The sequence below is a fragment of the Mustela putorius genome, unplaced genomic scaffold, assembly GCF_011764305.1.
Source record: "Mustela putorius furo isolate JIRA1106 unplaced genomic scaffold, ASM1176430v1.1 tig00000242_pilon_pilon_pilon, whole genome shotgun sequence".
NCBI classification, from domain to species: Eukaryota; Metazoa; Chordata; class Mammalia; order Carnivora; family Mustelidae; genus Mustela; species Mustela putorius.
Genome location: NW_025421325.1, coordinates 18,114,453 through 18,138,717, shown reverse-complemented (window position 1 = coordinate 18,138,717; position 24,265 = coordinate 18,114,453). Strand labels below are relative to the sequence as shown.

Sequence of the window (24,265 nt, the reverse complement as noted above, 5' to 3'; positions counted from 1 at the left end):
GCTTTAAAATACCTAAGATGAAGGAGAGAGCGAGTGGGAATATACATGAAACACACTCAGCCCTAACTGAAGCTGAGTAAGAGAGGCTTCACTACATCAGTTTATTTTTAACATATTTGAAATTTTTCCCAATAAAGAACTAAAAAATAAATATTTTTTTAAAAATCCACTGAAAGAAATAGTATTGAGAGAAAATTCATTATAAGATAACCCGGCCACGGATTATTTTAGATGCAATACAAGTAATTTATGCAATAAGCCAGAGCCCACCAGAAAAACACCCTGTGGCACCTGTGGGGGTGTGTGGACCAAATATTCCCTGGTGTATGTCAGGAGCACAAGTAGAAGAGCAGTGTAACCAGCAGCTCACAAATGGCCTCATGCTGCTCACTTTCTAAAGGGTTCTCAGTAGTACTGCTAACTCTCTTACATTACAGTGTCCTCCTTCTACATATCCTTGAAAGAAACTTCTTTCGGGTTCTAGAATCAGGAGATTTTAAGATTCCCCCAAGCATACAGATTTTCAGTATCACACCCGTGAGGGTTCCTATTAACAAACAACGCAGGCTGGCAGGGATGTGAAGAAATTAGAATCCTTGCACTTTGCCAATGGGAATGTAAAATGGTTCAGTCATTGTAGAGAATGGGATTGCAGTTCCTCAAAAAATGAAACATAAGATTACCATGCAATCCAGCAATTCCACTTGTAGGTATATTCTTTAAGGTACTGAAAGTAGGGTCTCAAAGAGATATTTATACTCCCATTCTCATAGCAGTAGTATTCATGAGAGCCAAAACATGGAAGCAACCCAAGTACCCTTCAATAGATGAATGGATAAACAAAATGTGGCCTACATATTTGGTGGACTATTACTTGGACTTTAAAAAAAGGAAGGAAACTGCAACACATGTCACAATATGGATGAACCTTGAAGACTTTATGCCAGGTGAAATAAGCTCATCACAAAAGGATAATTATTGAATGATTCCACTTACTGGAGCTATCTAGAGTAGTGAAATTCGGAGAGATGGAAAGTAGAATAGGGATTGCTGGGGGCTAGCTGGAGACAGAACAGAGAATTACTGTCTAAGGAATACAGAATTTCAGTTGGGAAAGATGAAAAAGTCCAGGAGATGGGTGGTGATGATGGCTTCACAACAGTGAGACTATTCTTAATGCCACTGAACTGTACATTTAAAAATGGTTAAAATGGCAAATTTTATATTATGTATATTCTATCATAAGTTTTAAAAACTGAAACCAACCATAGACTAACTGATCTTCCCAATGCTGCTAGAAAATATAGAATCAAATTTGCGGCCAACTTTGATAAGTTATATTTTATTATGATGTGCACTATTTGTATATTTCATTTCTCATATTTTTCTTTGGCCTAATATATTCAGTAAATATTAAATTCAGTAAATACTGAATTCTAATATATGGTATTTTGCCATGTCTTGTATCCATTTTAATTTTCCTTTATTTTATTTTATAACAAGGCCCAAGGGAAATGGTTGGAAGGAGTAGAGTAAGAGAGACTATTCTGCTTTTTATTACCTGCATTATGGGTTTCATTATTTTTCTTAAAAATGCTAGTTGAGTTAGACTGAATAATAATTAACTCTAGTTTTTGTCATTCTCCAAATCTATATTTTTTTTCTAAAAAAGCTAATTCACAGAGAAGCAGTAGATACATAATTGTTTCTCTTGCACAACTTACTGGGTACTTTTTCTCTGTAGTGCTTTAAGAAATTACTCCCATATTTGTAAAATAAAATTATATAAATTTTCATTTTTAAAACTTTAAAAAAGTTGGTCAATTGGATGGTCACTGCATACTATTGGTAACAGTGAAATAATTAGCCACAGCTCATCAATTCAATAGTTGAGGCCAAAAGAGAATTCATGGCACTTTTGGAGAGCTCTGTATTGATTCAGAAGGAAGCAATGAGTCTCATTTAGACCTCATAGAAAGGTCTCATAGAAAGCTGAACAAGAGCTGGCCAGTAATGGGCCAACATTAGATTAGTTTTCCACTAATGCAGTCGGTTATCCTTCAAAATCCCTGAGTCACAGGACTCATCAGGTATTATGCAGGAGAGATTATAGATCAAATGGAACTGATTGATGTTGCAGTTAATCACCTGAGGGCTGGATCAAGCACCCTCTAACTGGGGAGACCAGGTGCCCCCCACCCCGGGGAGCAACTCACCAGCTTGGAGGGGGAGGGGGCTTATTTTCTGGTTCTTACATGCATTCCAAATGGTTGAGGTTGGTGGATACGTGATTATCGAACATTATTGGATTTGGATTTACTCTTCTACAATGGGTTCACTTCCATTCTCTAAGCTCAGAAATCCCCACCCACACTCCAGCTTCGAATTTCTAAATATATGCCCCTATCACCCTCCTCACCCAAGGATACCCTCTCGGACTCCACACCTGTGCTCCTCTGGATCAGACCTGGTGGCTGCATCAATCCAAGCAATGCAATACAATCCAAATGGGATTTTCAGCTAAATCCTTCACCCTCCCCTATATTATCTGACCTCTCCACACGCAAAAAGAAAATACAAATTGAGACTTTTACGCACACAAAAAAGACATATAAAATAACATATATCTTAAAACATGTCCCTAAATGCCCAATTATTTTCCCTTAAAGGTTCTTCAGAGTATATGGGAAGAAGGCCTATTTTTGTTTCCCCAAGTGCCTCATCACTTAAGAAGTTTGCACCAGTTAGCAGCCTGCTGTTCTAACAGTCTTGTGAATTTAGATTGTTTAGTTAATTATAAACACATTTCAAAGTCATTCTTTCTGGCCTTTTTCCTAGAATGAGTGACTGCCACTCCACAGCTCACAGAATGGTCTTCAATGGTTTTCAGTCAAGGTTCAGGGAGAAATATGCCACACCGGGATTTGATTATTTACCAACATAATGTTGGATTCGAGCCAATGAGACACCAATATATTTTCCTTTGAAGTCTGACATATTGCCTGCTGCTTTCAATGCTGTTTTCTTGGCTAGCAGACAAAATAACTGTGGCTGTTTCAAAAAATTCACCTCCAACTGAAGTCAGAGGGAAAAAATGTCTTATGATTGGCTCATCTTATAGACACTGATCTCATTCTCCTTTGGGGTACTGAAGGTGAAACCCCTGGACTGTGGTGCATCTGTGGGCTTGTGCCAGCCCCAAGCCCCGATCTGGAATCAGTCCTTCCATACACCTATTTAAGAAACAGTCTAGTAAATTCTTGGCACCCTGGCTATAAACAGAGATTTGTAACAAGGTCATCAGCACATTTTCATGATGTCTTGGATTGCCTTTCGCTCCCTCTCATTGGAGAAGCCCTAAGAACACCTGACAAAGAAAACATGTTTTGCAAGGGTTTGAGATCACAGAGCCATTGCTGTCAGGCTATTGGGAGCCTAAAAACCCACCCTAAGAATTCACAGAGATTCTGCTTCTCTGCTTCTTCTGCTGCTGTCACTGGTATCAATTCCTGTACACTAAGATTCCTCACTGCAGAATCTTACCTTGTAACAAACAGCCTTGATGTGGATTTCTAAATGATAGGATCAAAGGCTTTCTTGTTAGAAATAATTTTTTCCAAAAGGTTTAATTCTGAAATAAGACAAATGCTCATTAACTAAGAAGAAAGGCTCTAAAAGGCTATTTAATCCCATTTCTCAATTGGTTAGGAATGACCACTCTATTATTTAAATACCTCTAGTGACGGACTGCTCATCACCCTATGTCACTGGACACTAGTAGTACAATATGAAAACTGCAAGGGCATAATCAGATCAATTCTCCATCTCTTACTGAAGAGCTATGAGCCAGGTTTTATAAATTTGAATTAACTTTTAATTTCAAGTCATTCAGAAAGAATATAACAATATTTACTGAGGAAAATCTTAGAAGTTAGTAGAACTACTGGTGTTGGTACTGTATGATATATAATGTAAGTCTAGTCTACCACACTGTAATATTTTTTCATCTGTTTACTTCATTTAATATATCTATGTTCACTGTATTTTATTTATTTATTTGTCAGAAAGAAAGCACAAGCAGGGAGAACAGCTGGCAGAGAGAGAGGAGGCTCCCTGCTAAGCAGGGAGCCAGATATGGGACTCGATCCCAGGACCCTGGGATCATGACCTGAGCTGAGGGCAGATGCTCAAATTACTGAGCCACCCACGTGTTTCTAAGAACTGTATTTCATTTTTTTTAATTATACTAAAAATCTTCCCAAATTAACAAATCTTTGCAACTCCCAACTTCTCTGCATTTTCCTCAATTAATCATATTTTAAATTTTATTTTGAAATAAATCTTCTTGAATATGGAGTATTTTCAATAAAATGAAAAGTTGTTCTGGGCTTAAAAACAACCACCATGAGAGGCTGGAGCCTGTGCTCTCTGCGTGGATGGAGTGGCTCACTGCCAACGGGATGTCACTTTCATTAAGTTGTTGAGAGCTGGAGAGAACCTTTCTAAGTCAGGCACAGCATGCTGGCAAATGTAATATGGATGTCCTCATGCCTGAGAAAGCATTCCCACCACTTGACCAGATTTCTTTCATCTTTGGGTGCCTCAGTTTCTCTGTCTCTAACAGAGCACAATAATGCCCACTTCACAGGGATGTTGTAGGATTAAAGGGATGATAGCCATAGGGCACTCTCAGCCACCAGGAACAAAGGCATTAAGTAATTGCAAAATGTTCAATTCTGCTTTTCCAGCTTGTGGGAAAAGGGCTCCCACTGACTTGAAAGAGAGCATCATACACAGACAAGGAGAAGCCCACTGGGTGAGCAGAGCCTATTACCTTCATTATCATTGTCCTAAAGTGCAGAGGACAGAAAGAGCAACAAAGAAGCTTAAGAACCATGGCCACACAAAAACAAGACAACGACTAACAAATGGGCCATGAAAGAAAATCTGAAAAAATGAACAACTTAGCTTAAAAATAATCTGTGAAGATTATACGCCAGAAATGAAGAAACTATCTATCTATTCCTTGGTCACTTGACAGAATGCTGCACTCGTGTGTTTTTCACAGTGGAATGTGCCCTGTCCTCACACTCCACTTCCTTACATTATCCACTCTAAATGCTTAATGGCAGTTCAATGACCACTTTAGAATGGATTAAAATTTAAAAGTTCCTACGTAGACAGGATTCTGTAATGTACATTCAAATGATTAACCAATAGATAATAAAATTGAAACTGGTGATACTATTAGATCATAAGATATTAAGACTTACATGGGTGAAGAATGAGTTGACACAAGTAGAAAGTACCATTGGTACTTTAGTGAACTCACAGTCCGGCAGATGTAAAACAATCTCCTGTACATTAATTCATGCTACTAAAATCAAATGAGTAAAAATGGCATAGTAGATGTCATTCCAATAGTATTTTCCCAGCAAAGGCTGTATCTCAAGAGTCCTTCAGAGCACTCTGGGAATGCATAGAAACTCACAAATCAGTTTGCTAAATTGACGTGGCTGGATAGCATGCTCTTGTGCATGGATCCAGCTGAAAGGCATTTCTGCAGCTACCAGACTTGCCCCGTGGTCCCTCCAACTCCTCCAACCAGGGCTAAGTGTCAGGGAACATCCTAAAAAGAGCATGGGCTTCAGGGTCAGTTAGACTCAGACTCAAATTCTCCCTCCACCATATCCCTGGCTGAGTGGCGCTGGTAAGTGACAGAAGCTCTCTGAGAAAAGAATTACATGTTCCTACCAGCCTTGCAAGGTGCCAAGAGGATTAGATGTCCAACATACGTGAAAGAGCCAAATGCTATATACTTGGTTTAACCTTTTCGGTCAAGCTATAAACAACCCGGAATGAGAGAAGCCCACCCCCAAAACCGCCTGCTGTCTCTCTCCACTGCAGGCCAGGAGGACAAGTAATATAGAATGAGAACAGTTTTTAAAATATTAATAAAAAATGCCTGCACATACTTAACCCAAATAGAGGCCTTAATTTAAGCATGTGTAAGAGCCAAACCCCAGTTCTCATAAAGTAAAAATTCTTAGCTGTCCAAAGATACTCTATTTTTACAATCTGTGTAACTCTGCACTTGTAGAAATTATATACAATTCACCTCTTTTAAAAGCCACACACCTTGGCCATTCACAGTGGATTTCCAGGGGACTGTCTGCTGCCAGATCAGCCTTCAGTCTTAAATATATGAGATGTAGAAGCAAAGGGAAGAGTCTCAGAGCACTCTGTCAGCCCTCTCATTCTATAGGAGGGGAACCATGCTTGCCCAAAGCCAAACAATGAAGGCTATGGGTTAGGATTTTTAGGAAAGCCAATATAAACCAAAGCCATGATAAATAATAATTATCATCTCATCAAGGAGCTTTATTTACTGATATTTCTCATTCTCTGGCCTGCCTGGTGCTTGGTCTGCCCTTTGGGAAGGAAGCTTTCCTCCAATAGCACAACAAAGGGAAACCTGCTAAGATAAGTCAGTCTCATTTTATATTTCCCAACATGACATGGAACTGAGTTTCTAACATGTCTGGGGGTGAAAAATCTGAAAGACAAAAACAAAAAAAAATCATCAAAGTAACTTTTTGAGGACTGATGTGACATCTGCTGTCCCCTGGGAACAGTCCTAAACCCACAACTCCAGTAAAATGGCATCATCTGAACATAAGTCCTCGGAGAAAATGTTAACAAATCAAATATTTAGCACATACTTTTAGAGTGTCCATTACGCTTTTTTGCTACAAAAATCAAATTCTCCATTTACATTTCTGAGCATAATAATTCCTAACTACTGATCAGTGTATTTTAAAAGGTGATAGCCCATACAGAGCAAGATTTACAAACACTCAGGCAGAATTAGCTCTGTTTCATAACTCTGCAACTGTTAATCATAATTGATTACTAATTCTGGTTCCATCTCTGTGAATAAGTTAATGCTTTTCCTGAATAGGCTAATTTAGAGATGGGTCATCCTGAGGCTAATTTCCACCTCAAAGACACCTCCATGCTTAAAGCAGATTTACATCAAAAGCCTTTGTAGGAGATCATCATCAAGATCAGGGTAGAAAGGAAGCTAGAGGACAGCATAAAGTCAGGGAACTTCAGGATTTTTAGAATGGAGCCAACCATAAAACCTATCTAAAGGCTCAGGGGAGGGTACCTGGGTGGTTCAATTGGTTAAGCAACTGCCTTCGGCTCAGGTCATGATCCTGGAATACTAGGATCTAGTCGAGCATCAGGCTCCCTGCTCAGGGGGAGTCTGCTTTTCCTTCTGACCCTCCCTCTTCTCATGCTCTCTCTCTCTCTCACACACACTCTTTCTCTCTCTCAAATAAATAATAAATCTTCAAAAAATGAAAAATAAAGGCCGAGGGGAAGGATCCAGAAGATACAAGAAAATGAAAATCCACAGGACAGAGGCAATAACCCCTGAGAGATTGATAAGGGCACCAGGGCATTGCTCCAGGGAAAGGGGAACAGGAGGGTTTAACGGAAGAGGAAACCAGGAAGAAAAGGGAAGGAGGAGAAGAAGGGAGAAAGAAAGGGAAAAGGCAGGGAAAGAAAGTGCCAGGTGTAGAGACATTTTGAAGGAAGCTTAAGTGACATTAAATATGGAGGTCAGGAGCTATGAATTAAAAAGGACCTTGCCACCAAAAGGTTTGGAATCTAACAGAGAGGTTCTGCTCAGCCACATAATTTTATATTGTAAATATATACTCAGGGGTTAAATTTTATTCTGTTTAAGACATTTTAACTGATTTTTCTCTAAGGAATATGCTGAATTCATAATGGAAGAGAAAGAGATTATTCAATTAGATTGATTTTGTGGAATAACAACTCAAAACTTCTTGAACCCCAGCCGTTGACAAAATTACGTATCAATGTGTGTGGGGGGACCCTTCTAGAGAAGAAAAACTCAAACTGTAAATTATCAGGTTAATTCACAGTGTGGACGTAAGAAATAGCAAATACACAGTTTGATATTTGGTTTGCAAAGTGAGAAAAGAAAGCATATTAAATTCTATAGAATAAGCTTTTCTGATCCCAGAAATACTAAGAACTCGATAGTTTTTTTGGCTCCAATGACTTGTAAATATCTAGAAGAGCCCAGATTTTGAAGCCCTGAGGACACTTGCTAAAACTCAGAAATTTGGCACTAGTCTTTGCACACAATTTGGGTTTTCTTTCAGAGTTGATATCTTACCAAATACAGCCATCTGTGTTCCCTCTGGGAAAGGTTCAACTGTTCTATTGCCATTGACATGATGTTTGGCTAGAAAAAAAAAAAGAGGGAGAGAAGGAAAGAAAGAAATACAAGTTAAGTGTAAAGTTCCACACACATACTAACACATGTCATTAAATGTGTCAAAGAGTCTATTTCTCGTTTTTAGTTAAAAACGCCACCAAAGCTTACCCTTTTAAGAGAGTTTCAATTATTCTGTTTTTAATCTCAGTTACTGAAGAGCCTCAAGATGGTCTAGTTCAAGTGCCTGGTTTTACAAATGAGGGTACCAAGGCCCGAGCTTGTGCAGAGCCCTAAGACTGGTGGTGGCAGAGATAGCCCAGCCCCAAAGCTCCTGACCCCTGGGCAGAGAGGCCCCACAGGACCAGGCCAGCCCCTGAGGAAGAAGGGAAAGTTGGGGTCCCCGGGTGAACTGGGGAGACTTCCTCTAAAGACTCCTGATAATCAGAACATTGACCCAATCATTGAAGTGAGCCACGAGGACAGCAGGGTAACATTGGGGCCAATTTTTTAAAAGAACAGAATAATAGAATGCATCATTTCACTACAATACAGCCACTGTTACCAGGAGCCACAGACATTTGCCTTCTTACAGATCAAATGGATAAGCCAGTGTTTCTCAACTACTCTTCCTGGTTGAGTATGTTGCTGGTTTCCTCCACCAACACCCTCCCCACCCTGGGCATAGCAAGGACTTAGAAATAGAAGGTGACCAAGTTATGGTTTTCCAGCATTAACTTATTCTCATAACCCCTCAAACTTTAGTCACATAGAACCCAGCTGAGTATGATTCATCTACAAGTATTTGAATAATATCCTCAGGAATCCTTGAGTATGGGCATTTAAGTTGAAAATACGTAAGAATGGCTAAAAAGCCTTGATGCTGCTTCATATAGCACATACATTTTGATTTCCTGTGTCCCATTCAGTTTATGGAGCACTGGCAAAGGGCTCAGCATGACAGTCTGACTGAGGGGGCTGTGGAGAGTAGGACATGGTTTCTGCCCCTGTGGAAATTAAAATTACCTTCACAACATAAAAATGTCAGAAAGCTTTACCAGAAAGCTTACAATTATGTGCCAAGTTCTGGAATTAGGGACTAAAGGTACTGTAAGAGTTCACAGCAGAGGAATAGCAAAGCTGGGTGGGAGTGAGATCCAGCAACCTGGAGGAAGGGCAACCATCGCAGCGTCCTGAAGGAGAGGCAGGGTTTGGAAAGGCAGAGAGTGAACAAGCAACCTGAATGAGAGCCAGGAGTCTGGCTGTGACTGAGGCATCATCTGGGACCAGAAGAGAGTCTAGTCTGGGCATAGCAGAGGTGATACATTGAGCAGCAGTGGCCATGAATGACACAATGGTAGGCATGGACCAAGGCATGAAAAGTCTTGAGAACTCCATCCAAAACCACAGGAATCCCTCTCCAGTACCCTAGAAGTCTTTTAGAACCTGAAGGCTTATGAGGCTCAGTCAAGTTCAGACAACCTCTGCAGGATACCATCAATTCAGGGGCTCTCACAGGTTATTCAGTGATGGTGGCACGAGCCTAGGAACAGAAAACCTGGAGGAAGGGAAGAGACCAGCCCAGATCCCGGTGGCCATGGGACCTTGTCAAGCACTCATTAATATGGTTAGAACCACTGGTTGCTGAATCCAAAGAAATGTGATGAGGTCTGACATGGAGGTCACAGTTCTGTTCTAAGGTCACCACTTCACAGTCCCTGCCTGTAGTTCTGAAAATGTTTGCCTTTATGCATATCAAGAGTTATAAATCCAGTCAAGCTCTTTGATTCACTAATCCCACTCATAAGAATTCAACCTAAAGAATAATGTAAGAGTAAAAAAAAGATGATACAAATAAGAATATTTATTACTTATAATAATAAAACTTGAAAATCAAATGAATATCCAAAAGTACTAACATTGCTTAGAAAATTATAACTCGTGATTTATCAAAAGCATGTGATATTAAGTAACATATTTTAAATAGAGCATTTGAAAGATATATAAATATGTGAAAAAATATTTGGGATAATGGTAAGTGAAACAATCCTATTACAACACTGGATGTAGATTATAATGACAACTAATTAAAATATGAATGCTTATAGGAAGAGAAATATTTCTCTGGCAGAGAAACATACAAAAATTAAAACAACTAGGGAGATTATATGAGATTCTTACCTTTATTAATTTCCTTTATCATTGTTAGATTCTTACTTTCTAAATGAAAATCTGTTCAGATTTTTAAGAATCAACAAAATTATGGGTTAAAAATTTTTTCTCACAGGACTTTATTTCCCCGGACAATCCATCAAGGCTTATTTATAGTCCAACCAAAACACTACACATTTACCATGAAAAGTGTAGCCTATTTGACATCTCTCAGACAGCTCAAAAGTACCACCAACACAAAATGACCTTCCATTCCAAACATGGCCCTCTACCAGAATCCCCACCTCTAGGAACAGGACTGTTATCCTAATTTCTAAGGCATCCTTGCCTGTTCTTGAGCTGTCACTATCCACATCAATCCACCACCAAATCTAGCCAGTTTTACCTTCCAGACATCCAGAATCCCTCCACTTCTTCCCCTCACCACCAAAATCATTGTGGTCTCCTTGCCTGGACTCCTATAAATACCTCTAGGTCATCTATGTCCCCTCTCTAATTCGCATTACCTTTCTAAAAGAAAAACAAACTCATTGTATGACACAAACTCCCCAATTTCCTTCCCCACCTTCTATGGCTTCCCATTGTTCTTAGGCTAAAGTTAAAACTCTAATGTGGCCTTCAAGGACCCATGAGGTCTGATCACCTCAATCCTCATTCTCTACTACCATTGATTTCTTGGGACCAATGACCTTCTACAGCACTCACCAGAGCTGCATCTTACACTTAGCCATTACCTGGACAAACAGACTATAAGCACAGGGAGGGCAGGTCTCATAACTCCTTTGGGTCACCACTTTGATAATCCTTGCCCAATGGGGGACAATGCATAGGAGTTCAATAAGTAGTTGTTAAGTTACTGTCAGAAGACATAAACAATACTGATAAGTCTCTCTTCAGCCATTACAAAAGATATGTTATTTGATACTCTAAGGACATCTCTTTGTTTTTATGTACAAATGTCCCTGACATAAAAACAATCCATTGAAAATGGCTACTCAAAAGTAGTTTCCCCAGCCAGGTAGCCCAGAGACCAAGGAACTCCTCTCTGTTTCACTGCGCAAATGTCTTCCCCTCTTCCCATCCAATTCACCTCTCGTCTCAGAAGGTGGCAGAGCCAGTGGAGGAGGAAAGCGAATTGGAGAGTGAAGGAGGAAGTTCATATGCAACTCTCTCCTCAATGCTAAGGTTTCCCTAGACCCTGCTTTGTCTTTTATTCTAGAGACCAAGACCCAAAGATAACAAGTCTATAAACCTGATTTCGCATTTTATTCTGAACTGCAGCTGAGTCAGCTCCTGGGTAACAAAAACACAGCATTAGCCAAGAAGAGATAGCAAAGTGTTGGCAACTAAGGACAAGGGCCCTAGAGCAAGTCTGCCTAGACTTTGAAACTCTGCTCTCCCACCTCCTAGCTGTAAGGAACATGGCTTAGGCATTTCACTTCGAGTTTATTCATTTGTACGAGTTTCTTCATTGGTACCAACTTGTGGGCCGCTTTGAGAATTAAATTAGTTAATATATGTAAAGCACTTAAAACAGTGTCTGGGACATAGCAAACAACTCTTAACTGTTAGATTAGCATTATCACCTCTGTGTGACTTTATTTTTCACAAGATTTGAGTCAGGAATGACAAGTGCATGACCCATGATAGACCTCTACTCCACCTCCATACTCATGGCAGACACCACTCATCAACCATGGCAGACTCTCTCCGTCCCCAAATGGGACCACAAAATCTTTTCTCAACCTGGCATCTCACAGAGTCTCTTATTATTTAGATATACATGCATATGTGATGAAATTGTTTTGTCATTCCTGGTCTAAGTGAATAAAAGAGAAAAATGGACAAAAAAGAAGACACTTTCCTTCTTGTTTCTACAGATAAATTCCAATTAAAAAAGAATATATATCCTTTGAAAATTTCCCAATCTCTACGTATGGCTTTAGGGATCAAAGAATAGGGGGAAATCTAAGTACTACTTTCCATTCCATGTTGCAAGAATGGTGAGTTCTTAAAAACCAAGCGATGGCAGTTCTACTCCTAGAAACCAAGGCTTAGCTTCCAAGGGCACTTTCCTACTGAAATTCTGCTGAGGCAAGTATTTGGGAGCCAAAGAACCCGAGATCCTTTAAACACATTAGGTAGGTCATTAAGATTTGGGGGGAAGGGATGGGCGGGCTCATTTGGGAACTTAATGAGCATCTATAATTTCTTTTCAAAATTGGTGGCACATGTCACCCCAGAAACAATCAAACTGATTAAACGGAAAAGTCGTTCATTGATTGGGTACTAACTATTGATTACCAACAGAGCATGAAATGGAGATGGGAGAGGTCACTGACAGGGACATCTGTTGCTCACCACAGCAGGGTGGATGTCTCCAATCTGTCCAGACAGGTGGCTGTCCCTTCCCCCACTCCACAGGGGGCACGTTCCAAAGCTACATGCTCCAGGAGGATAACCTCTGCTGATGGCCATGACGTGTCCTCAGTCAAGGGTATATGAGGACAAGGAATAGATTTTCATTTATCTTGAAAGCCCAGTGCTTGTGGAGCAGCAAGGTTAATTAGAGCAAGATTGGGTCAAAGTCAACTATCAGAGAGATGTTGAAGGGGATTTGGGGGACATGTTTAAAAGCTTTAGAAGATTATACAGACACTTCTTTTTTTCTTTTGTTTTGTGAATATCTAATGCACTTGAAGCTTATGAAAATAAGGCAATGAAACTATTCAATAATATACCTGCAATAATACAAATTCAGACATAGACCAACAAGTAATCTGCTCCATGTCCTGTGTTCAGAAAGAGAGAACTAAAACACATATCTTTGGGGTTGGGGGGAATGAGATAGGGAAATAAGGGACTGAAGGATGGGCCCCCAGACTTTCACTATTCTCTTGCAGGGCCAATCTCCTCCAGTCTGGGTGACTGTGGCAACACTACCGAACTTGAGGCTCCAGGAACTGAGTCGTGCCTAACCTGGGATCCTTGCTCAGCTACTAAGACCCAGAACCATCATCCCGGGACTGGAACAGCCTTGTGTCAGATTAAAGCCTCAGAGCTACAGGTCAGTTAACAGTGCAAGCTCCTCCTAGCCACGCTTTTAACCCAGCAAAAACCCAACACATACTTCTCAAGTGTTACTATCAATCATTCATGCTGCTACAAAACTTATTGGTGGTGATTAGCTTCAGTTTGGGGCTGGAGTAAAAGTACCTTTATTCCATTCATATGGTAATAAAATCTGTCAAAAATCTGTCAAGCCCCAGACAAAATATGGTCTCACATTCCCTCTCATTGTCTGTTTCTTTGTGGCTCTTTCTCCAGATCGCAAATTTCTGGGGTCTTGAGGTATGAGCTAGACTGGAACTAAGCAGGGTTCATATTTGGCCCCTATGCCCTGGCTTCACATCAGCCTCTCCTGTCTCCAGCAGAGGGGCCCTGGATCACAATGACCGAGCATTTTGGGCCCTGGTTCTGCCAAGGTGCCCTCCATAGCATTTTCAGGATGACTTGATCACTGTGAGTATGGATTTGTAAAGAAAGAGGAGGCAGATTCCTGAGGATACACCTGTCGTCCAGTCCCTGATATATGAGACAGGTGCACTAGGGAAAGAGAAGTAATAATGTTTCTGGTCACCTATGCCCAGAGCACTGTGGCTCTCTATTGTTCCTATACACCGTGGTCCTTTACATAATTCGCTGCAATTTTTTTTTCTCTGGTATCTTAAAGTGAAAGTCAACCTAGAATGGGTTTTGCCCCCAACAGTGTACTCTGTATGTGAGGAGGGGAATACTGGGAAGTTACATGGCAGTGGGCAGGTTGCTGGGACCCTGCTCGGCCCGAGGCCCAACCTCTTCTCTCCACCTATCCTGCATCCAAAGAAGCCCGAGTTCTTACTGACTGGTCAGTGTGTGCTAGAGGCAGATGGGATTTGTGGCCAGGAGAGGCTAGCAAGGAGTCCCCAGTAATGGCAATGGTGGAAATGAGACAAATGTCCCCAACTGCTGTGGGCAAAGAGGAGAGCTTTCCTCTCAAAGCTCAAGGAGGAGAACGAAGGCCAGCTCTGTCTTCCTCATGTGGTAACCAACAACTGCATATTAGTGGGAGCTGCCCTAAAAACAAAAGACAAGCTACACACACACACACACACAACAGAAGAAATCAGTTGGAAAAATTTAAGATTGTAGCTCTAAGAAAAAAATTCATGTATCTTTCAAAATTTTATCCTCATGCCCTGACCACTGTCCCTTCTGTTAAATCCCATCCACCCACACCATTCCCCCTTTTCCCTTTGCTACATGTGCAGTAAACCTCAGCTGCATCTCTTGGCCAATAAAGGAGCCAACAAAGCCCCAGCTCAGGCAGCCCCTGCACCTCCCAACATCCCTTGGGCAGAAGCCCCTACTTCACAATGTCAGAGCAGAATGGGGCAGAACAAGAGAACAAGGTACCGTCCAACCTGTTCCTGAACCCTGGCCTACACCATAACACATCTGGATGAAGCATAACCTAAATACTCGGCAGGGGGTAGGGGGGTCTTTGGCTCATACCCACTGGCAATTACATCTTGAGTGTCTGGTGCGGGCCAGATACTAGGTGTTGTGGGAACAAAGATAAATCACAGATCCTACACTAAGAATCTCCATTTAACCAACAAACTTGTTGAGAGAACCCAAGGGAAGATTTCCAGTTGAGAGAGTGAGGCAGTGAGGATAGGAATATGTTTTAAGAAGAGTAAGGCATTATGCAAGCAAGGGATATTTTTATTTCTCATGATGTGCCTGCTGTGTTTTCTGAGGTCTGCTCAGCGTACCCAGAACAGACACACCACATGCACATACCCTCAGACACAAGCTCTGTTCTGGTCCTCAGAAAAACTGGCCTATAATGATCTTACTAGGTTCTTATGTTGGCAGAGGCCATAGGATCGCCCTGGAGAGGGAAGGAAAGTGAACACAGTGGCACCCACGACTAGAGGGTAAGAGGCAAGCCAGGGGCCCCAGAAACCAGCATCATGCACCCCAAGCAGGCTTCCACAACTCTGTACAAGACAGCTATCCCACTGCCAGAGAGAAAGAACAAGGCATCACATGTAAAAAGAATGAATAAACACATGCAAAGATGCTCAATTACATGAGATACCATATCTAATTCATGAAAGTGGCAAAACTTACACATCAGTGGTAGGTACTCATGAAGGAGTAGGGAGATGGGCCTTCTCATACACTACTCATGGAAGTGAGAATTCCATACAATAGAACAGAATACAATCTATGTGGAAAGCAGTCTGGCAATATACATCAGGAGCATCAAAGGCTTTTAGGTCCTTGACCTGGTAATTCTAAGTATACGTATCTAAGCCAAAGGTTTCCAAAGATGCTTACAATAGAATAGTTTATAATAGTGAGAAACTATAAGCAACCTAAATGACCCAACAAAAGGAAGATAATAAAGTAAATTATGGCACAGTCCCAAGGTGAAATATTACCTAGTAGTTTTAAAAGTATGATCATAAATAGTTTTTTTTTTTTTAATGGCATCAGGAAATAGGAATAAGATAGAGTTAAGAGGGAGGAAAAAAGCAAGATTTGGGAAAAAAAAAAAAGGATCCTACTCAATTAAAAACAAAAGCACAGAAAAATGACCACAAGGAAACAGGGTACAAAGGTAAATGTTGCTGCCTCTATATGCTGAATTATGGCTGATTTTTCTTCCATCTTTATGCTTTTATTTACTTCCAAATTTCTCTTGAGGAAATATTTCTTTGATAATCAGTAAACTATGAAACATAGAAAAAAACTAAAAGGCAAACTTGATACAGAAGAAATCTAGATCCAACCAGGTCTATTTTCAAATTATAAAAATCTAAATGTCTTCCTTGAGTAGGACAAGCAAGAACAGAAAGCCTAAAAACTCTCTTAAATGAAAATAACCAATGAGCAGATTATTTCCTGATTACTAAAAGGCCTCATCAAAGGGCCCTTTCCTTTTCAGTTTGAAGTACCCTGAACTTTCTGGCTTGCTCAGTGAGACAATGCCCCCTAAGTGATGAGCACTGGAACTCTCCTGGGCCTTCTAGACTAACTCAAATCAGCTGTATCACAGACCTGGGAGATCCTCTCCGATGAGGGCCATCTGACGAGGGCCATCTTGAACATTGTCCCTCACCTGGGTAGGGCTCGTCAGCTAATGAATTCATAGGTAGGCATGTGAGGGAACAGGGAATGACGGTTGACAGAGGGACTTGGGTCAACACACAGGGATCCATATTCTGCCCCAATAACATCACCATGCAGGAAACAACTGCTAAACACTCATGAGGTGCCAGGCATTGGGTTTATTGACAGCGACATAAAAATAGTAAGACAACGTCTGCCTTCTCTTCCTCCTTCACAGACCACCAACTAGCCCACATCTTAGAGTCACTGATCAAGTTTACCTACACAAAGTTTCCATGGTAGCAGCAGTGCCTATAGCTCTTTTTTTTTTTTTTAGAGATTTTATTTATTTATTTGAGAGAGACAGTGAGAGAGAGCATGAGCGAGGAGAAGGTCAGAGAGCGAAGCAGACTCCCCATGGAGCTGGGAGCCTGATGCGGGACTCGATCCCGGGACTCCGGGATCATGACCTGAGCCGAAGGCAGTCATCCAACCAACTGAGCCACCCAGGCGTCCCGTGCCTATAGCTCTTAATGCATCCTGTTACCCCACTATTATCAGACTAGCATGAGTTCCCACGCTACATGATCCCAATAAAGCATGCCATCGTTGTTCATGCCATTTTGACTCTGTAATGCTGTTATTAGTTACATTTAAGAACCGTGTCTAAATTAGGCATTGATGGAAAATTTCCACCACACTTCTATTAAAAATCTCCCCGCCCCCTCTTAATACACCCAATTCCTACAGGTTACCAAAATTAGATAATGTTGAGAAGAGAATTTCCATTTAAAATAAGGTTAGCTTAAGGATTAAAATCTATATGTCATCCTGATGAATGTGACATCTCTGTGAATATGAGTGTTAAAAGCCATTGTATCAAACAATGTGAATGTAAGCCACAATGATTTTCTTTTCTTCTAAAGTGCATGCTTCCTATTGATCCTAAAACACATTTTGGATTTGTAAGGTGGGTGTTAAAAACATAACTATAAAAGGGCACACAGAAATCATACTTTTTAGTATTATTTTAAAAACTGAGCCCTTCAGGGACTTGGAGTGGACCCTGGCTTCCCTAGCTGGTGTCGCTCATAAACAAAGCAAAATTATCTACCATTTTTCCAGTATTTGTCAAGGTCAGTTCTGCCACATGAAAATGATCAATGTTGTACAGAGTATCTAAGTCCTATGAATGTAATTAAGGCATGAGACCACAGAGGCGTTTTCTGAACCCATGCTAGACTGCGAGTATCACTTTGGAACCTAACCGGATGCCACTAATTCCACCAGTGGTTCTGTACACCACATGACAACACAGCAGCCACAGCATGCATCAGGCCTTCTTTCTTCCTCCTTGAGAAAATGTCAGCAGCCTTCAGCAGGAAGCACCTTGCTCCTCCATGGCACATAGTTTGCCTGGAGGAAGCATGAGGCACCATCCGCTGTCAGTCAGCCAATGGGCAGGAACAGTCCAGTCCCTCCCCCTTTCCTCTGCCCCCATCCCCTCTGACAGTGATAAATGATCCAGCCTTCCACTCAGCTGAGCTTGACAGGCCAGACCTCCCCTTGCAATCTGTTCCAGACCAACACCAAACTTTCCCATCAGCACTGTAAAGGGGCCTGTTATAGGGTAAGGTCAGATCTATTTGCTCGCTTGCTGCTGTCCTTTCACCAAAAGGAATTATAACTTTATATCTAAATGGAAGCTCCTAGTCAAAAATGAAATATGTTGTTATAAACCTTACAGGAAACTTGTCTCAACTCTCTTCTCACATTAAAAATGAAGGAGATATAACTAACTATGGGACTTTAAGAAGAAGGAGGAAGAGTTAGAGATGGAAACATAAATGTCAATTTAGCTTCTATTAAAATCAATAAACCTTCCACTTATTAAATTATTATCTGCTGTTGGGGGTAAGGAGAAGGAGACAAAAGAGTCTACGGGGAATAAAATATTGTTAAAGAGACAAAACATTAACAGTGAACATTAACAAGACTCATTAGAGATTAGCTTCTATAATACATTGTGCTCGTGTACAATGTTGTTTCAGGATTGTATGTAGAAAGATTGGCACCAACCTTTTGCATAAAATAATCTATGCAGTGGAATAATATGCACCATTATAAAAAACGAGACAACTCTATAGGTATAGACATGGATCTACAACATGCATCATTAATTAGGGGGAAGAAATCAACAAGCAGGATAATGTGTATGAAGTGCTGCGATTTTTTTTTCATCGTTCTGTCTTTACTTTTTGAACTTCAGTCCATGTGATGTAATACATTTTCAAAAATAGATCTAAAGAAGTATTTTAAATGTGTCCAGTCTTTGCTACTCAGTGATTACCCCTGCAACCCAAGGGTCTCTTCCCAGGGCAGAGGGCTACACTGAGATACAAGGTAGCCAGTGGCGGGCAAGCAGCTGCTGAGTATGGATCAGCCTGATGCTTACATATTTTTTAGGCCTGGGACAAATGCCAAAGACCATCTCACCTGAATCCCAGCAGAACTGTTTGCAACAAGCTTCAAAATTCTCAGTAGTTTACAGCATCCTAAAAGGTCTCAAGATAGAGATAACATTCCATTTCCTCCCTAAAACTGATCAGCATTCTCCAAAGCAATGTCAGTTGTACTCTTTTTAAGGGGGAAAGGACTTCAAGAGGATACATCATTTCAAATTTTGGATGAAATGTAAACATTATTTACCTTAAAAAAAAAAAGTGTTTCCAGATTTACCTATATTTTTTAGAGGCAAGAGAAGGAGAGAAAAGGAAGAAGAAACTGAGGGAAGGAGGGAAGAAGGGAGGGAAGGAGAAAGACCAATAGGACATTTTGACTTTCTGGAATTTGACACATGTTTTAATCATTTCTCTGTCCCTCCTGCCTCTCATCCTGTTTCTCCTTGCCTTATAATTTCCCCCACAATACAAGATAAGAGTATTTTTAAATCTATTTTAGATTTACTGAATAGTGATTACACTCACCATTCCTAATTTTAAAAGTGTTTTAAACATTTTGTATTTCCCACAAAAACGATAAATGAAGTTTTTACTATGAAGGCTTCAACTGATTTTCAATAAGTCAGTGAAGTTTTTTTTTTTTAAATCCAGCTCTTATTAGAGAAACAGCACATGTAACTCATCTATTCCAAAAATTTCACTTAAGGATCTGTCATTCTTAGAGAGCAGGCTTGGTCACATGGTGACCCAGTACATATTAATATTAAGACACACAGCAGACACAATCTTCAACTGCAGTTCTACAAATGACACCAAAAGGCATTCTATGACTTTTGTAATAGTTGCCTCCCATGAAAGAGTGGTGCAAAACTGAACATCTTATTTCGGGGGAGTTAAGTGGAGATAGGGATGGTTCTTACAACAGGCCTTTGCTCATCTGACTTAAGAAAGGGATAGAGATTTAGAGGTAGCACTGCAAAGTCTATTTAGTTACCTTCCTTGAATATATGCTCAAGCAGACCGTTGGGTTGTCAAGTGATGGGGTGATTTCTAGATGAATTCACTAATGACTGACAATGCTGAATAAAATGACAGCCATATCTGAAAACATCAAGTACATGGGAGGACAAGGCAAGCAGCCTTCCACTGGACCCACTCAAGAGGCCTGAATGGCATCTCTCTCAAGTGCAAGGCCATCAGCTTCTGTATAAATATGGGCTAAAGGGAGTGTAAGAAAAGCCAAAAACATTTCCCATGCACTAAATCTGATCAAGCGGTTTCAGAAATACCTGATTAAGACTGCCTTCTCTCCCATAGTCATAGGAGATGACTATGGCCTGACATAACTCAACTATAAAGGGACTTCAGTGCATGAGGTCAGAGGAAATCTGAATGTGAGTAAAATTACATCTGGATAGGTCTTCCCAGGCTCTTATTGCCAAGACTGAGTCATAGTAATCTCTATTTTCTGTCACTTTATCTGCCCAAAAGGCTCATAGTTTAAAATGTGAACTATTGTAGGAAAGGGAGCTGAGAGGACCTAGTGAAATATAGTAAGTCTCCAACTTAAAAATGAGTCAAATTTCAAAAGTGTGTTTATAAGATGGACATCGGGGATAAAGAATCCATTTTCTCATGAACATGTTGCTATAAATGGTTGTGAGCTAGCCTACAAGGGCCTACTCAACCTATAATAAGGCTCAAATAGAACTCTTTCTTAGGAGTGTAACCACCATGGGATACTGCCTCAGTGTGAAAATATACTCTACCTTCTACCCTACAAACATCAAGAACACATCCATTCATACTAGCCAAGTTGGTTACAGGCTACAAATAGAGAAAAGAAAATATTCACCTATTTTCCCAAGATGCCCAAGTACTAACTCAACCACAGAAAGAAATCTCCACTTTGGGGAGATGGAAAGGACATTTTCTCCCAAGGAGAAGAGGACAAAAATTCCTTGAAGGTTAAAGAATAACCTTCAAATGCAAGGTACATTTCAGATGCAGTGGTCTCATTTCAGATAAGAATGCAAAGCTGGGTAGTTTTCACTCAAGGTCTCCTGCAGGTTGGAATCAATGTATTGGCTGGGGCTGCAGTCTCATCTGAAAAGTCAGCTGGGGCGGGACTGTTCTTAAGTTCATTTGTATGCAGGCCTCAGTGAGCTTGAGAGCAGATTCCCCCACCCCTCACCCCTGCCCTGGTTTGACCTTCAGAAGACTCAGCACAGCTGACATCTTGATTGTAACCTCATGAGATCCTGATCCAGAGGCACCCACCTAAGCCACACCCATACTGCTGACCCAAAGAAACTGTGAGATAATAAATGGCTGTCCTTTTAAGCTGCTAAGTTTGGGGATAATCAATTATGTAGCAGTAGATAACTAATACGATAAATGTGTTCTAACTTCCAGTAGCTACTTTACAAATCAACTCCCAGAAATGTGATCCATTTCTAAGTTGGAGACTATTTCTATGTAATTTATGTTCTCCTCAACTTTATTCCCCATTGTACTGGGATCGCTAAAACGGGCATTCCTGAACTACTAAAGCCTAGGAATAGTGTATAAAATATCAGAATAAGACTTTTAGCAATTCTGAAATAATTCTGGCAATTTTTATTTATTTGCATTATCCAGAGGATTGTTAGTTACTTTTCCTGACATTTCGTTTGAGAAGTTACATCTCTGCCTCATAGGGCTTACAAAAAAAATGAAGAAAAATGTTTTCCCAAAATTCCCAGGAAAGCTAAATTTAAATTCATGCCAAAGGCCCTAACTGCAATGGAGAAAATGTTCTGTATTTTGATGGGGTTTATTTGGTTGGTTGAGTTTAGGTGCTTTTTTCTTTGACTAAGTGGAAGTAAGAAGATGGCTGGATTGTTTCCATTCACAGTGGTACCTACAAGAAATACAGGTTTTCCCCTTCCTATGGGAATAAAAATCAAATCTAAAGTCAAAGTTGTTGCCGATATAAACTAGTTTTTTTTACTAGCCTGGATACTCCATCCATAGAGCTTAAGATCATAGTACCTCTATTCTAAGCAGAAAAATAATAAGATCCTATTATAGCCTATGCTTACTGCATCTCAAGAAATTCTAAACAACTCTGCCAAAAACCATAAAACACTGGAAGAGTCAAGCTGGAACTGATCATTCAAGTGATATAGGAAACCATATTCCTTGCTCATTATTTGCTAAATACCAGTTCTTGCAGAAATGTCATTCTTCATACTCTGTTCTTCCCTTACCTCACTTTAGTAAAATCCCAGGTTAAAACACATAGGGAGGAGTGTAAGTGAGGGGAGAAGAAAAAATACTGGTTAAATATATAGCACTGTCTCCTAGAAAATTCACAGTCACAAAAGTTTCAACTCAAATAGTTCCTGTGCAGAAGTCGGGATCCAAGCAGGAGATAGAAACCATATAGTAGGTTAAACAGGGGGAAGTCTAACATAAAGAATATTAACTATGATTAAAAAGCAACTACACAATCTAAGGAAACTCTCTATGGTACTCTAGGACTGAGGTTACCCAAAGAAGGATAGACGTGGATAGATTCAAACTTCACTGGAGAAGGCACAGTTAAACCACTGGAGAGCAGAGAATTTCACTGGTTTGGCCAGACCAGAGCTGATCTAGAGATGCTAAGCAAGCAATAGGCCACTTTTCAGAATGCAAACAATCAGAACCCAGTGGTGTGAGTATTCAGCGAAGGTTTGGACATCCAAAGAGGACTTTTGAGTGTCTGCAGGGACTCTGAGAGCACATGGACAGTGCAGGAGCTCTGGTTTCCTTGTTAAGAGAAATGCAGGAAAGTTACAACCAAGCCAAGATTGTAAAGTCATACAAGGACTAAAGTTCTGGGCCAGTGGCTGGAACAAGCTCTACCAGAGGTCCTCATACTCACACAGTCAAACCTGGCCCACACCAAAAATGGCAGGAGAGATTCTTCATCTCACAAAGTCTCTGCAGTGACTTCTCTTGAGAAAGCTTAAGACAATGCTCACATTAAAAGAAAAATACTAAGAAATTCCTGTGTTTATCACAGATCATATTCAGAATGATATATTCAGAGCTGAGAGGCAGTAAATTAATAACATACTTTTGCAAGACACAAATTACAAAAATTTACAAAGAAATAGAAAAATCTGAATACAAAATCTGAAGTAGAACACTGGGCCCATTCCTTGGGAAATTCTAGATACATTTAAGGAAGAGATAATACCAAACCTCCATAATGTCCTTCAAAAAATAAAGTAGCAGGGAATTTCTCCCAGCTCATTTTATGAGCCCAGCATTACCATGATAACAAATCCAAACAAAGAAGAAAAAACTATAGACAAATTTTCCATATGAACACAAAAATTCTTTAATAAATATTAAAGACAGGAATATATTCTAAAGGCATAATAATAATAGTCAAGTAAGGTTAGTTGATGGAATTCAAAATTGTTTCAACATTCAAAAAATGAAATAAGTATAATTTATTATACTAACTGACTAAAAAAGAAAATATATGATCAGCCCAACAACTGCTAAAAAATATCTGACAGAATTTAGCACCAATTTGTTATTTTTTAAAAAATTCTCAGTAAACTACAAAGAGAATTTGATAACGAATATCTACCAAAAGCCTATAGCTAGCACATAAAAAGGAAAGATAAGGAAAAATGATCTTTATAAGTAAATGACATTATTGTGAAAATTAAAAAATCCTATCAAGAAGTTATTTGTGTCAATAAATTAATCAAGATCACAGACTTACTGAGTCAATATATAAAAGTAAGCTATATTGCTATATAGTTGCAACAAAAAAAGGAAAATTGAAAAAATATTTAAGTAGCATTATTTGTAATAACATGAAATACTTAGGGAGATTTTTTAAAAATATGTATAAAACTATACCTGAAAACATTACTAGGAAAATTTTTAAATAGCCAAATAAATAGAGAGATATACCATGTTCATGGATTGGAAGACCTGACTTAAAATGTTAATTCTCCCCAACTAAACCTAGAGTTTGAAATAATACAGATGAAATCCCCAAGAAGTTGATCCTAAAATTTAAATAGAAAATCAAAAGACTTAAAATAGCCAAAACAAGATCTGTACATGGAAAATTTTAAGACATTGATGAAAGAAATCTAAAAGACACAAATAAAATGATATTCTGTGCTTATGGAGTAGAAAAATTAACATATTCAATGTCCAT

The 24,265-nt window shown here is 39.8% G+C and overlaps 1 protein-coding gene across 8 annotated transcripts in view; it reads right to left on the bottom strand.

Annotated features, from left to right (window-relative positions):
* MSRA (methionine sulfoxide reductase A) overlaps positions 1-24,265 on the bottom strand; it is a 426,874-nt gene that overhangs the window by 251,796 nt on the left and 150,813 nt on the right. For 7 of the 8 annotated variants that reach the window (XM_045078388.1, XM_004766048.3, XM_045078389.1 and 4 more), the window contains one exon: positions 8,216-8,284. The exons of the other annotated variant lie outside the window; for it this stretch is intronic. In XM_045078388.1, the coding sequence (XP_044934323.1) occupies positions 8,216-8,284 (69 nt within the window). Of the gene's footprint in view, positions 1-8,215; positions 8,285-24,265 lie in introns of those variants that run through there. 8 annotated transcript variants of the gene reach the window in all.